Source organism: Lasioglossum baleicum, chromosome 19 (genome assembly GCF_051020765.1).
Source record: "Lasioglossum baleicum chromosome 19, iyLasBale1, whole genome shotgun sequence".
Taxonomy (NCBI): Eukaryota; Metazoa; Arthropoda; class Insecta; order Hymenoptera; family Halictidae; genus Lasioglossum; species Lasioglossum baleicum.
The window spans coordinates 2,341,806-2,354,479 of record NC_134947.1 but is presented as its reverse complement, the minus strand read 5'-3'; the positions used below and the strand labels follow the sequence as shown (position 1 = coordinate 2,354,479).

The 12,674-nt window shown below is 36.9% G+C and overlaps 1 protein-coding gene and 1 long non-coding RNA gene across 2 annotated transcripts; both read right to left on the bottom strand.

Annotated features, from left to right (window-relative positions):
* Positions 1 to 1,001: 1,001 nt before the first annotated feature.
* LOC143218456 (uncharacterized) lies at positions 1,002 to 2,303 on the bottom strand. Its single transcript, XR_013011068.1, has 3 exons — positions 1,969 to 2,303; positions 1,238 to 1,327; positions 1,002 to 1,162 (listed from the first exon to the last, which is right to left on the bottom strand). It is a non-coding gene; the product is annotated as an uncharacterized LOC143218456 (long non-coding RNA).
* A 3,606-nt stretch (positions 2,304 to 5,909) lies between these two features.
* Positions 5,910 to 11,972, bottom strand: LOC143218328 (uncharacterized). The gene is made up of 7 exons (XM_076443461.1): positions 11,872 to 11,972; positions 8,889 to 9,020; positions 8,310 to 8,418; positions 8,113 to 8,130; positions 7,145 to 7,310; positions 6,843 to 6,964; positions 5,910 to 6,662 (listed from the first exon to the last, which is right to left on the bottom strand). The coding sequence occupies exons 1-7, from the start codon at positions 11,970 to 11,972 to the stop codon at positions 6,516 to 6,518; spliced, it is 795 nt and encodes a 264-aa protein (XP_076299576.1). The 3' UTR covers positions 5,910 to 6,515.
* Positions 11,973 to 12,674: the final 702 nt, after the last annotated feature.

Genomic DNA, 12,674 nt, shown 5'->3' with positions numbered 1-12,674 from the left:
TACAGATCGCTGTATTCACCCAAACTTTTTGTGTTGAAACGCTTCCACACATTCTCGGCATGCACATAATCACTAGACTGCGGATTTTATACATTTATGGCAAAAATGAGTATGTGCAATTTAAAGCAGTGGACAGGTTAACAGGATTTAAAAATATCAATGTACTCGTTTCAGCTAATTAATATCATTAGAGAAAAAATTACATTTCTATTTGGCTCCTATGTTGTGCAATTTATGAAGACAATTTTTATTTTTCATAAAGATCCGCAGTCTAATAATCACGTTCGGATACGGTTTCGCCTGTCAACGAACTGTAAAATGACTCGCAAACAAAGATCGTCTAATTTATCTACGCAATCGAGATATTCGTATGGAAAGAGACACCCTTTCGCGTCAACAACATGAAATTTTCTATGGAAAGATTTTGAAATTCGGAACGCGTAAAATTGTCAATTTGTTTGTGTCGAGGAAAGATGCTAATTTGTCGAGACTTGTGTTCAAACATTTTTGTACGAATCGATGAATCGTAATTTAATACAATTACGCGAATCTGATTGCTGATCTTAAACATTTTTGTAAATGAAATATACTTTTCTTTAGTTATTGGTAATACGTTGACACTACCTTCAAACGCATTAGCTATTTCTTCGATAATGAAATGTGAATCGTACCCGGATAAATTGTGGAAAACTATGGGAATGCAAAACGAATTTTTGTAATTTAAATTGCAATCTTGATGCGTGGGGCCTCTATATCGTCCTGTTAGATGACAATGATCGCACACCCGTATATCCTTTTCCTCACATGGTTTTTCACAAATGTTGCAATGCGCTGCGTTGATAAGTGCCTCGCACTGTTCATTCGTTAGCTGTTTCATAATTTATCAAATAAAAAAATTATAAGAAAGATCTTATTTTTATTTAAAACCAATCCTCCTCCTCCGCCTCGTCCTCCTACTCATACAATTAACTCGTATTTATTAAAAAGAAAACAATTACAGTAATAATATCGCCCCCTCCCTATACAGCGAGATATTTTTGACATTAGTGAAAAGTTACTCTTATCTACTCTTTAATTATACAAATATACAAGTATTAAAAAATATTTAAAATATAATTATTGCAGCGAATTTCTTGTCATTTGTCTTCATTATTTTTGTTTCCTGCGAACAGACAGATAGACAGTTATATATCATGTTATATACTTTGGGATATTTTTTCTTTGAAAATTTATTTACCTTCGAGCGACGATTCTTTGACGAATCCTCAGACGTCCATACCGCGCTTCGCCCAAAATCAATCTCCAATTTCGCAATCATCGTGAAACACTGTGTGAAAAAAATAAAAAAAACGTAAAAAGAGGTGTCATGTTTGTGGTTTTGACGTGGAAAAAATTCAAAGTCGCGTCTTTATAACTGATACTTTACGTGTTTTTATAATTGTTAACCCCTGCTCGAAATGTTTGTACTTCGCGCAGACTGCAATGGTATGTGATGTTTTTTGTCGGTTGCCAACAGTGAAGTCGACACGGTTCGTCATCAGCAATTTCATACACGGGATCGTGAACTAGTACATCGTATTTCGGACAGTTGAAATTTTCCAAATTTATCGAGTTTATTTTCATTTTTCGAAGGATGTCTCTCTCTCGAAACATCCACCTTTGTACGCTACGACAGGATTCGCATAATCGCGCACAAAATTTTGAATTACTTCGAATATATCGTGCTGTTGATATTTTTCATAGCCGAAATCTTTAAATGGAATCCCGTGTATGAAATTGCTGACATACCATGCAGACTTTTTGTCAGCGTCGGATAAACAACGTTCTTCCCCAAGCGAAATTCGAAGAGTTCGAACGAGCCGTCATGACAAACATCGATCACATGGCTAACTCTTTGCATATAAATTTTTTTCCACAATTTTTTCCACTAGATTTTACATCATTTATTAATTTTTTTATTGTACTTACCGTTGAAGAAAGGGGGATGCGCGAAGTTGGCTGGTCGGATGATAAAAACACACACGCGATGTAACTTCGTATAGCGATCCTGATTGTCGACGTTTTTTCTTATGGTATAACTTCATACGACGACTGTTACGAGCAATTTATAATGAATACCCCTACCCACTAATGTAAAAAATATCTCCATATAATATTCCACACACACGCAACAAGTCCAACGGGCAGTACGCGAAAACCGTCACGTATGGAAAAATGGTTGATCTTTGAATCTCAACACGACAAACGCTTGCAACGATGGAACGTTCACGAAGACTTCGCGTTCCATTCATTCATTCTTACCATCCCCACCAACTACAATAAAAAGCTGGAAGAAATGATTTGAAATGCTACTCTTAATGAGCGTTTACGATAGCTGACTGTATGGCGATGGCAGACAGAAACAGCGACACGGTCCTCTTACATCTTGCATTACATCAATAAGAAGATCTTTCAGAGGGGACCGTTGTATATTTATGAAATTAAACAAGACGTTCATCGAACTCGTGAGATTAGACGTTCGTCGAAATCTCCGCTCGATAACAAAATCGTCGATAAACTTTATAATCTATACTAATTTAAATGATAACAAAATGAAATCTGTGCGAAAGTGCTCTGTACACCTAACTGAAAAACTTCTGTAATACAAGAATTTACACAATTTTCCTCAAAACCCTTGAAAATTGCCAATGAACGGATGCTGTTTCAGAAAGCGTGGCGTAAAATCTCTTGGCTTTCAATGAAGTATACTACAAGCGACCTTTAGCTACGTTGGATAGAAAAAATTCCATGACAAACGGAAAAATTTAGAAATTGACTTCTTTCTAGATTTTCGGCCAAATACCCCAGAGTTGGGCATTAATCGATTAAAATTTTAGTCAAGATTGATTAATGTGTATGATTAAAAGAAGAAATCATCGAAAAATCGAAGACTGATTCAATCGATTGATGAAGTTAATAATCACCATACGGTCTATCCATAAATTGTAATAACCGGGGAGATAGAGACAGAGAGCGGAGATGAAGAATTGACAGAAATATATCTCAAGAGAAACTCAGTTTACATTTTTTTCAGTATTCATACAGTTTTGATTCCGTATTTCATTTCGAAGTTCCAGCAGTTAATCATTAATGGAACGTTTGCGAAGACTTCGCGTTCCATCGCGTCCTGTTCATTCATTCTTACCATCCCCAACCAACTACGATAAAAAGATGTATGAAATTATTTGAAATGCTACTTTTAATGAATGTTTACGATAGCTGGCTGTATGGCGATGGCAGACAGAAACAGTGACACGGTCCTCTTGCACTACATCGATAAGAGGGGACCGTTGTACGAAATTAAACAAGACGAACTCGTGAGATTATACGTTCATCGAAATCTCCGCACGTGAGAAAAACCGTTGGTCCTCGAAAAATCGATGTTGAGAAAAATTATTGACTGGCTGTATGGTCCTCTTACATAAATCTTTCAGAGGGGACCGTTGTATATATTTATGAAATTAAACAAGACGTTCATTGAACTCCGTTCAAATGAATGTTTTACGATAGCTGCATGGCGATGACAGACATAAACAGTCTTGCATGTAGAGACGTGAAAACATAAACACGTTCGGACACGTTCCCAAGGATCACCCCTCCCCCTCCCCCTCACCAGGCAATACCAGGAAACTGGTCTCGAATGCAATATCTGGAAACTGCCCCCCCCTCCCCCACCTTTCAAGATATGGGCTGTATCCCCCCTCCCCCTCCCCCAAAAACATGATGCAATAATTCCATTAAAAATATGACGTAATATATGCTCGTGCAATACCGCTCGGCGGTACCGCTCTCCCGTGAAGTGAAAAGTGAATTAGAACCCGTGTATAACATCTACTATAACTAATGCAACACGCGTGGTTTTTTTCGCAACTGGAAATCGCGGACGTGCCCATCTCCGCTGATCGTTGGGGCGGCGCACAGTGGGGTATTTGCCCGAAAAACGGGAATAAAATATTGTAGCGTTATTTATGGGCTCAGGGTCATAAAAAAGTAGGTCGTTGGAATCGTCTTGACGCCAGCTATGAGATTATGAAATATATGTTATAAATATATAAATATATGATGTAACTATTGAATTGAATTGAGCACTCCTTCTTGTACCATTACATTCTATAAAGCTTTGCGATCATAGTCCAACAAAAATTTCTTCCGGATTGTTCCGGATTGGAGAGTTATAACTAATTTAAGTAGAAATGAGCGTCGAAAGTGGCGACTTTCGTTTCGAAATCGAAAAAAAAACTTGCAGAATGATTGGTAATGTTCAAATATTAATAACAATATTAATTTAGATGATGACACAGAATGAAATCTGTGAGTGCCCTGTACACCTACCTGAACTCTGTACATCGTACTCAAAGCGTTTCGTTATCACTACTTTTCAAGAGTTACGGATAATCTGACAACAAAATGTTTCGAATAAAAGTTGAACAGTACTTAAACATGTACAAAATTCTATATTTAAAATTCCGAAAAGAAAATTTTTTCTAAAAAAAATAAAAAATATTTTGATTTTTTAATGTTAAAATACAATTTTTATCTGATAATGTTCTATCTGGCGTCAAGACGAATCCAACGACCTACTTATTTATGACCGTGAGCCCATAAATAACGCTACAATATTTTATTCCCGTTTTTCAGCGAAATACCTCACTGTGCGGCGTGGCCTGCCCATGTGTGCAACTCTAACTACATCTACTACTTCTACTACTACTACTACTTCTACAGATGAGTACAGTGACAATGAATGAAATGACTTCGCATCCCAAGATGCAAGGCCATTGCAGTTGCCCTCTTGAGCGACAATTTGTCGGAGCCACTTCAGCATATAGCCTCTTCTTTTTCTTCGGCGGTCCACCAAACAACTGAAACCCTAAACGTGCTCGCAGTGAAAACGATCGACAACTTCCGAAACGTATCGCAAGTTTCGAGAGAAGCCGATCGTTCCGCTGGTGCGATCGAGCAGGTGCGCAACGTTTCGAAACCCTAATTCGCGCGCGTTCGCGTCCGCGTCCGCGAAAAGCTACACGAGCAGGAAGAATCGAGCACGAAGCATCAATTCGAACGTCATGCCTCGTTGGATTTAGCTTCGAGACGAAACTTCGAGCTCTTCCAGTGACTGACTACCGTGCGAATCGCAGCCTACCCGAAAGAGAAAGCGGTAGTCAGTCCCGGCTCCTACCTACTTAGAACGAACAGTCGCACCAAAAAGGTAAGCTACCTACCTACCTACCCCTATATTTAAAAAATGCCAAAAGACAAGTTCTCCAACACATTCGCAACACGATCTTCACACATACGCCAGGGTGCAACAGCCTAACACCTAGAGAGAACGTCCCGGGACGCCTCCGACACCCTAACGTTCGAATCACAAACACACTCTAAGGTACTACGTACCAGTTATCCTGAAATCGATTGACAATGTTAGTAATCATTGCGGGATAAATCGAAATAACAGCTGAATTAATACTGAATTTAATTACGCGCGTAATTTTTAATATTGCATGTTATTTTTAATGAAATGAGAAAGCTACGCGCACACACATTCCACGAGAAGCCATGTAGCATGCCACAGATTAACGGGAATATGCGCTACCGAATCTAGTTTAAGAAGCGGACGCAATTCCACTGCCTAACACACACACACACACACACACACACACACACACACACACAGAAGTGGAAAATGCGTCGTGCACGATACACTAACGATTGTCAGTTGCCACACATACGATTAAAAAATAATATTCCATATGCCCGTTGCTGTCATTCTCCTGAGTAGCACCTGGGCACGCGAGAGGATTCGGGCAACGAGCAGGGAACCTCATTATTCTGAAAATCCTAACTAAAAGAATCCGTTAGATTTCGTACGGGCTAACGTTCATGCATTTTTGCAAAATGACTCTACTTTCAACTCAAAATATAATCTCAATTTACAAATCAAATATTAAATTAATGAAAATGCTCAGGAAAATTTAATTGTTGAGCGAAAAGAGACTAAGAAAGATTTTAATAAAAATATTCAATAATTTATTGATTTATTTGTTCTCAATTTTTATGGAAATATGTATTTCAAAAACCCTCGGAAGATCCTTTGGACAAAGCAACGTTTCGAACTAATGGAAAAAGTACTAAACATAAAGTACTTATAAAAGTAATATATGTTAACTTGTTTTGTCTAAAGAATCTATCAGTTGCGAATTGTCTTTTTGTACCTGATATCTAATGCTTCCGATCAATTTAAAATAATTTTAAAATACAAACGATATTCTTGATGATAAAAAACGACTCTAATAATTATGCACCAAATTAAGGAAGATTGTTATCTTTTAACAAATTCGAGAATCTATCATATTATCGAAATTGTTAAATTTATAAAAACAAACGCGACGTACAAAAAGCGACCCTACCTAGCTAAGAAACAGATTATTACCCGCAGGAACGCCTAGCGTTTCCACGGTCACTGTACTCGTCAAACTCTACCAATAAGAAAGACAGTTGTTTGTTCGCTTACTACTTGTTGAGGCTGTGTTGGAGTTGGTGTCGAGCTGCGTAGGTGTTGAAGTGAAGCTGTGTTGGAGTTGGTGTCGTGCTGCGTAGGTGTTGAAGTGAAGCTGCGTAGAATCCTGAAATAAAAAAGGAAACAAGGTATTAAAAAGTCTTTGTAAAATTCCATCGGGATATATCGAGCCCATTTGATTTTTGACAGAAAATATATATGTTACGGTAAATGTGATTGATCCGGTGATTAGTCACTGCACTCGTCAAAATCTACCAGTAAGAAAGACAGTTGTTTGTTCACTTACTACTTGTTGAGGTGAAGTGAAGCTGTGTTGGAGTTGGTGTCGAGCTGCGTAGGTATTGAAGTGAAGCTGTGTTGGAGTTGGTATCGAGCTGCGTAGGTGTTGAAGTGAAGCTGCGTAGAATCCTGAAATAAAAAAGGAAACAAGGTATTAAAAAATCTTTGTAAAATTCCATCGGGATATATCGAGCCCATTTGATTTTCGACAAAAAATATATATGTTACGGTAAATGTGATTGATCCGGTGATTAGTCACTGTACTCGTCAAAATCTACCAGTAAGAAAGACAGTTGTTTGTTCACTTACTACTTGTTGAGGTGAAGTGAAGCTGTGTTGGAGTTGGTGTCGAGCTGCGTAGGTGTTGAAGTGAAGCTGTGTTGGAGTTGGTGTCGAGCTGCGTAGGTATTGAAGTGAAGCTGTGTTGGAGTTGGTATCGAGCTGCGTAGGTGTTGAACTGAAGCTGCGTAGAATCCTGAAATAAAAAAGGCAACAAGGTATTAAAAAATCTTTGTAAAATTCCATCGGGATATATCGAGCCCATTTGATTTTCGACAAAAAATATATATGTTACGGTAAATATGATTGATCCGGTGATTAGTCATTGTACTCGTCAAAATCTACCAGTAAGAAAGACAGTTGTTTGTTCACTTACTACTTGTTGAGGTGAAGTGAAGCTGTGTTGGAGTTGGTGTCAAGCAGCGTTGGGGTTGGTGTCAAGCTGCGTTGAGGTTGGTGTCAAGCTGCGTTGTGGTTGATATGAAGTTGTTGTGAAGTCCTGGAATCAAAAAAGGAAACAAAATATTAAATAATCTTCTATTTAAGATATAAGATAAAATACAATAGAATTCGTACCATTATTTTCAGCAATATTAAAAATTGAAATTGAAGATATATATTTTCAATATTCTTCAAATATGAAATACTATATCCAAAAAGATTACTGCCTCGAATAAATTATTTTATTTTCAAAAATGACTGCATCAAATAAAATATTTTCTTTTCAGAATTGTACATATACCTTAAAAAAAATAAATAGGATTATTTACTATTCAAAATACTATTTTCCCCAGTTCTGGCTACATCCGAATTAATAATAAGTAAAGAATTCAAATCGAATTAATAAATTGTTCATTAGTGGATATTCAATAACACAATTTAATTTGGAAGGTACATAATAGGTGAATACTCACGCTCACGTTCTCCTTGAAGAAAATACGACACGACGCTGCCGCTGGGTCTCGCTTTCAATTTTCGAAATCAGCGATCTCGGCTACCAAGCTGCTCTTCGGAATCTGCAACAGAAAGAGCAAATTTATTAATTACATATACAATAGTTATAATTACAACAACAATTACATATAATATAGACAACAGTTAAAAACTAAATCACAATTAATAATAAATAAATAATTCAACGGCTAGAAACACGAATTCGGTACGGTATACATACATATTTATTTACGCGACTTGCCGGACGCGGTGACCTCCCCCTAGCCGAGACGCCTGTTATGGGAATAACAAATCTAAATGGCCCGAATTCTTGCGTTTTTGCAATGACTTTGACCGTTAACGTCTTTGATCTACAACAACTTTAACTATAACGACTTTTAAAGACAATTCGATATTAAAATATTAACATCATTTGACAACAACGTATATAAACCGACTATGTCTAATTCTTCTTATAAGTATATACACCACTGTGCAAAAGAAACAAGCAATCAGTATAATTATAAGAGATATAATGACAAATAATATCTTTATGTAGAAATTGTATTGTACAATGATTGATTTATTGCATTTAAAGTATGTATTAGATAATCCGCAATAACACACATATTCTCAGAACTATTCAATTAAACAGCGGAATGCTTTTTCAAAACTTACTGTGTTCTTATTTGATTTTTAACGCTTTTCTAGTAAATATGGCCGGGTGCTTCATTCTTTTGCACAGCAGTGTATATGTATTATAATGTAATAAGACTATTTTTATACGAAAATGAAAAGATACAAGCGTAGAATAGTTAAAGAAAATGATGTCTGTACTTACTGTTGTCGATGAAATCTCAAATCGGCCATGATCGGGAATCCATAATCCATAGACACAAGACACAACACTATACACCGCGACAACCGACGCACAGTGGGCCGGATTGGGGTGAACTGTGACATTGCCTCGTAACTTTTGATTCGTAAGAGGTATGGATGCGAAATTTGGACTAGACAATGTAGTAATGACACATTAATGATTAGTTAAGAAAAAATACATCAATGTTACTATTATTATTATTATTATTATTATTGCCATTAGTGTTACAAAATTATTATTTGTATTATCAATATTATTATATCTCCTGGTATTTAATTATTAATTCTTGTGCCTCTGTATCTAATTCCTTAATTTTTTTAGTATGCGATTTCATTCTGATAGTGCTCATGTATGGATCTGAAGTCAAAAGGAGGCAACCATCTATTTATAGTAATTCGTTACTATCCGCGAACGTGACATAAACAACAGTCGTTAAGGGCGATTCGTCTTTTCGCGCGCTCCTCTTACGTCGCTACCTCACGTCGCCCGTCTATAAATTATGCTTCGCTCCGCTTCGACTCCGCTCGCTATACGAACATTGACAGCTTTAAACAGTAATAATTTAAGAATAGGTTCGACTAGGGAATTAATTCTTTCACGATTATTTAGAGGAAGGTTTACTGAAAATATTCCAATTTGTTAGACACTGGGACATCCTGGGACTTTAAAGATCTCCCTTACCGAATATAAAGAATGTTTTAAATTTATTACTTTTACTTCAGCATTGACTTTTAATATATTATGCCGACTAATTAATAATGTAAGATACGATTTCTTATCGTAAAAATCTGCTCTTCAATTTAAAAAAAAAAGCGAGAGAAAATATCAAATAACAACGTCAGGGCATCGCATCAAAGAGAAGCAATTTTTCTCGTGAAAAATACGCCTCTTAAAACGTCCAACTTTCAATGCTTATTACAACTTTAATATTTATTAAATTGTACTATGTTCTTCATTTCCGAGGTCTATGGACATTTGGGATGCAATATTCATATATTAGATATCAATACGAGAAAGTTCGTTTTAGGGGTGAATGTCACAGTTTACCCCAATCCGGCCCACTGTGCGACGGTGAGAAAGCCAGCGCAACAGTGCCATCAGCTATCCCGACTGATCCCGACTGATTCCGATTCCGACTAATCCCGACTCCCGACTCCCGACTTTCGGCTTTCGGTAACGCGAAGCGTCGATTCTAATACCCCCCACCGCCATAGTCACGACTTATCCTAATTGGCGCGCTTCACGCGCGAATCCTAACGGACAGGACCGTATCCGCGAGTAGTCCTCAGGCCCCTGACGACTCACAATGGTTCAGAATCGCCAAAAACATGGGCAAAAGACTATTTTTCAACTTTCTCAAAAATGAATGTAGGGCCGTAGCCGATTAAGATGGTCAAAACTGCCCTTACAGTTTTTGCAATTACTATTGAACCATTCGAAAGCTGAGCAAGAAAAACCCCTCTGAGTAAAATTTGAGCCCTTCAGCTTGCCCGTGTGGGTAGCTACAGGGTAAATTATATGTTGCGCTTTTCTGTGCATTTTCCGGTCTCAAATGCGTTCTAAAATTCTGAAAAAAATGTAACATATTTCGGATCCTAATGCGCATTTTAGACAATTTTTCAGATTTTTTTTGTTGCAAACTGTGGTCGTAAAAATTGAAAAACCCCCAAAAAATCGGAAAAATGCAGATTTATCGAAAATATGAAAACATGCTATTCTACTGTTTGGCTCCCTGATAAAGTACTATAACAGGCCGTACCGTCAATTTATTTCAGATTTTTTGTTGTGGGTCATCATTGTCAAAAATAATAAAAACCGAATTTTTTCGACGTTTCTGCTGTGAGGAGGAAAGTTCTACATTTGTGGATTTTACTGCGGGTGTATATCAAGGAATTTTAAACGTAATTACATTGAAAAAAGCAATTGTTTCACCTAACAAATGCGATTTAAGAGAAAGAAGACTTGAGTATTCTGTGTAATATATGTATACCAGAATGTTCAGATAGAGTGCGGTTCGAATCCTATTGGTGGCAGTAATATTTCATGGTATTCATTATATGCTATTATTGTTATATTATAAAACCGTTATTGTTATCACATTTTTTTCTTAACCTACTTATATAACCCATCAATTCTATATTATTCATTTAAAATCTTATACCAATAGTTACACAAAAAAATGTCACTAAATTATTATATATTATACACAATATATTACAAATATTATAAATTATTATAAACAATATCTTTTGACACGCTTGCAAGGCGTTATTATCTTCTTGGCAGTTTTTGTATGTGTTGATTAAAAAAAGATTCCTCAAATTTACATTTTACCCATTCCATAAGCATTGCATGTATGAAACGTAAATATAAAATACATACTTAGAACGTAAAAAATGGTTTGGAAGATTGTATTTAAATAATTATGTATTTATGTGATTGTATTTAAACTATGCCGTTTCAATTGAAAAAGGAGTGCAAAAGGTTAAGATAATGAGAAAATTTGTCTTGCAGCAGCGTAAGAACCCGTTAAAGCTGTCAAATGAAAATTATTGTTCATTTCAGATTATTCTATGCTCAGATATAACGTTCTGAAGACAAAACCCTTTTGCGCCAAAAAAAGAAAAACGAAAACACATATCCATCGATCATACTTTGAAATATTTAATTCGTTCCTTTCCATAAAATTCTCGAAACATGTTCTCTCGGTAACCAATTTTGTTGACACTTTCGCGTCCAACACACGCACGCACGCACGCACACAGGCACACATATTCGAAACCTCTGACTTTAGTGTTTCACAATAGGTATTCCACGCGAACGGAATAGCGTGGGATCGCGGTACGCGAACTCGTAAAATCCGATACGACGCAACATTAATATAAAAATATTAATTATTACACGAATACCTACTTCGTAAATTCTGCGTTCTAATTCGATTTACGAAAACACGCACGCACACACGCACGCACACGCAAAAACTTCCTTATCTACATCCGCCAAGTGTTCGCGCAACGCCGTTTCCGGCAACGGCGAAATTTTCATAAACCTCTCACTCGATCGTTTCGCGATAAGTATTTCACGCGAATCGAATTACGTGGAATCGCGTCCCGCGAACTCGTACACCCCGATCTGACGCTACTTTTCGTAGAAATTTTTCAATTATTATAGGAATACTTCGTAAATTTTACGTCGTAATCCGATTTAGTTATCTATATCCGCAACGTGTTCGCGGTACGCCGTTTCGTACAACGGCGAAACGCTTAAACTGCAAACCAAATGTACCTCCGAACCCATTTGCCACGCGACAATGCTCGATACCGTCCGTACGACGCCAATTTCCGCAACGACGAAACACGCTCGAATCGCTACCCAAATTTATTTCCGAATCCATCGTCTGTCGAACGATGCTGTTCCGAACAGTGTTCGCGAAATAGTTAAAAAAACAAAAATATTCGTCTAAACGAAACATCCCGTTTCTCCGATCTTCCTTCAAAAATATTTATTTCGAACGAATTCAAATTTCTCACACGAAAACAGATTTATCGTAGAAAAAATCTAACAACGAAATAAACGTTAACGAAAACAAATCGATACGACCAACGTTCTCACGCGACAAAATTGCTACGTTATCCTCTCGTATCTTGGTCTTCGTTGACACAAGATACATACATTACACTCACTGTACAATTTATTGACAAACAATGGAACATACAGTCATACACCTTAACCACTCATGAAATGGAA

Coding starts and splice junctions, on each gene's coding strand:
- LOC143218328 (XM_076443461.1), bottom strand. CDS start 11,972: ATGAAAATTTCGCCGTTGCCGGAAACGGCGTTGCGCGAACACTTGGCG. Junction 8,419..8,888: donor TTGAGATTTCATCGACAACA/GTAAGTACAGAC, acceptor AAGTTGTTGTAG/ATCAAAGACGTTAACGGTCA. Junction 6,663..6,842: donor TCACTTCACCTCAACAAGTA/GTAAGTGAACAA, acceptor TTTTTATTTCAG/GATTCTACGCAGCTTCACTT.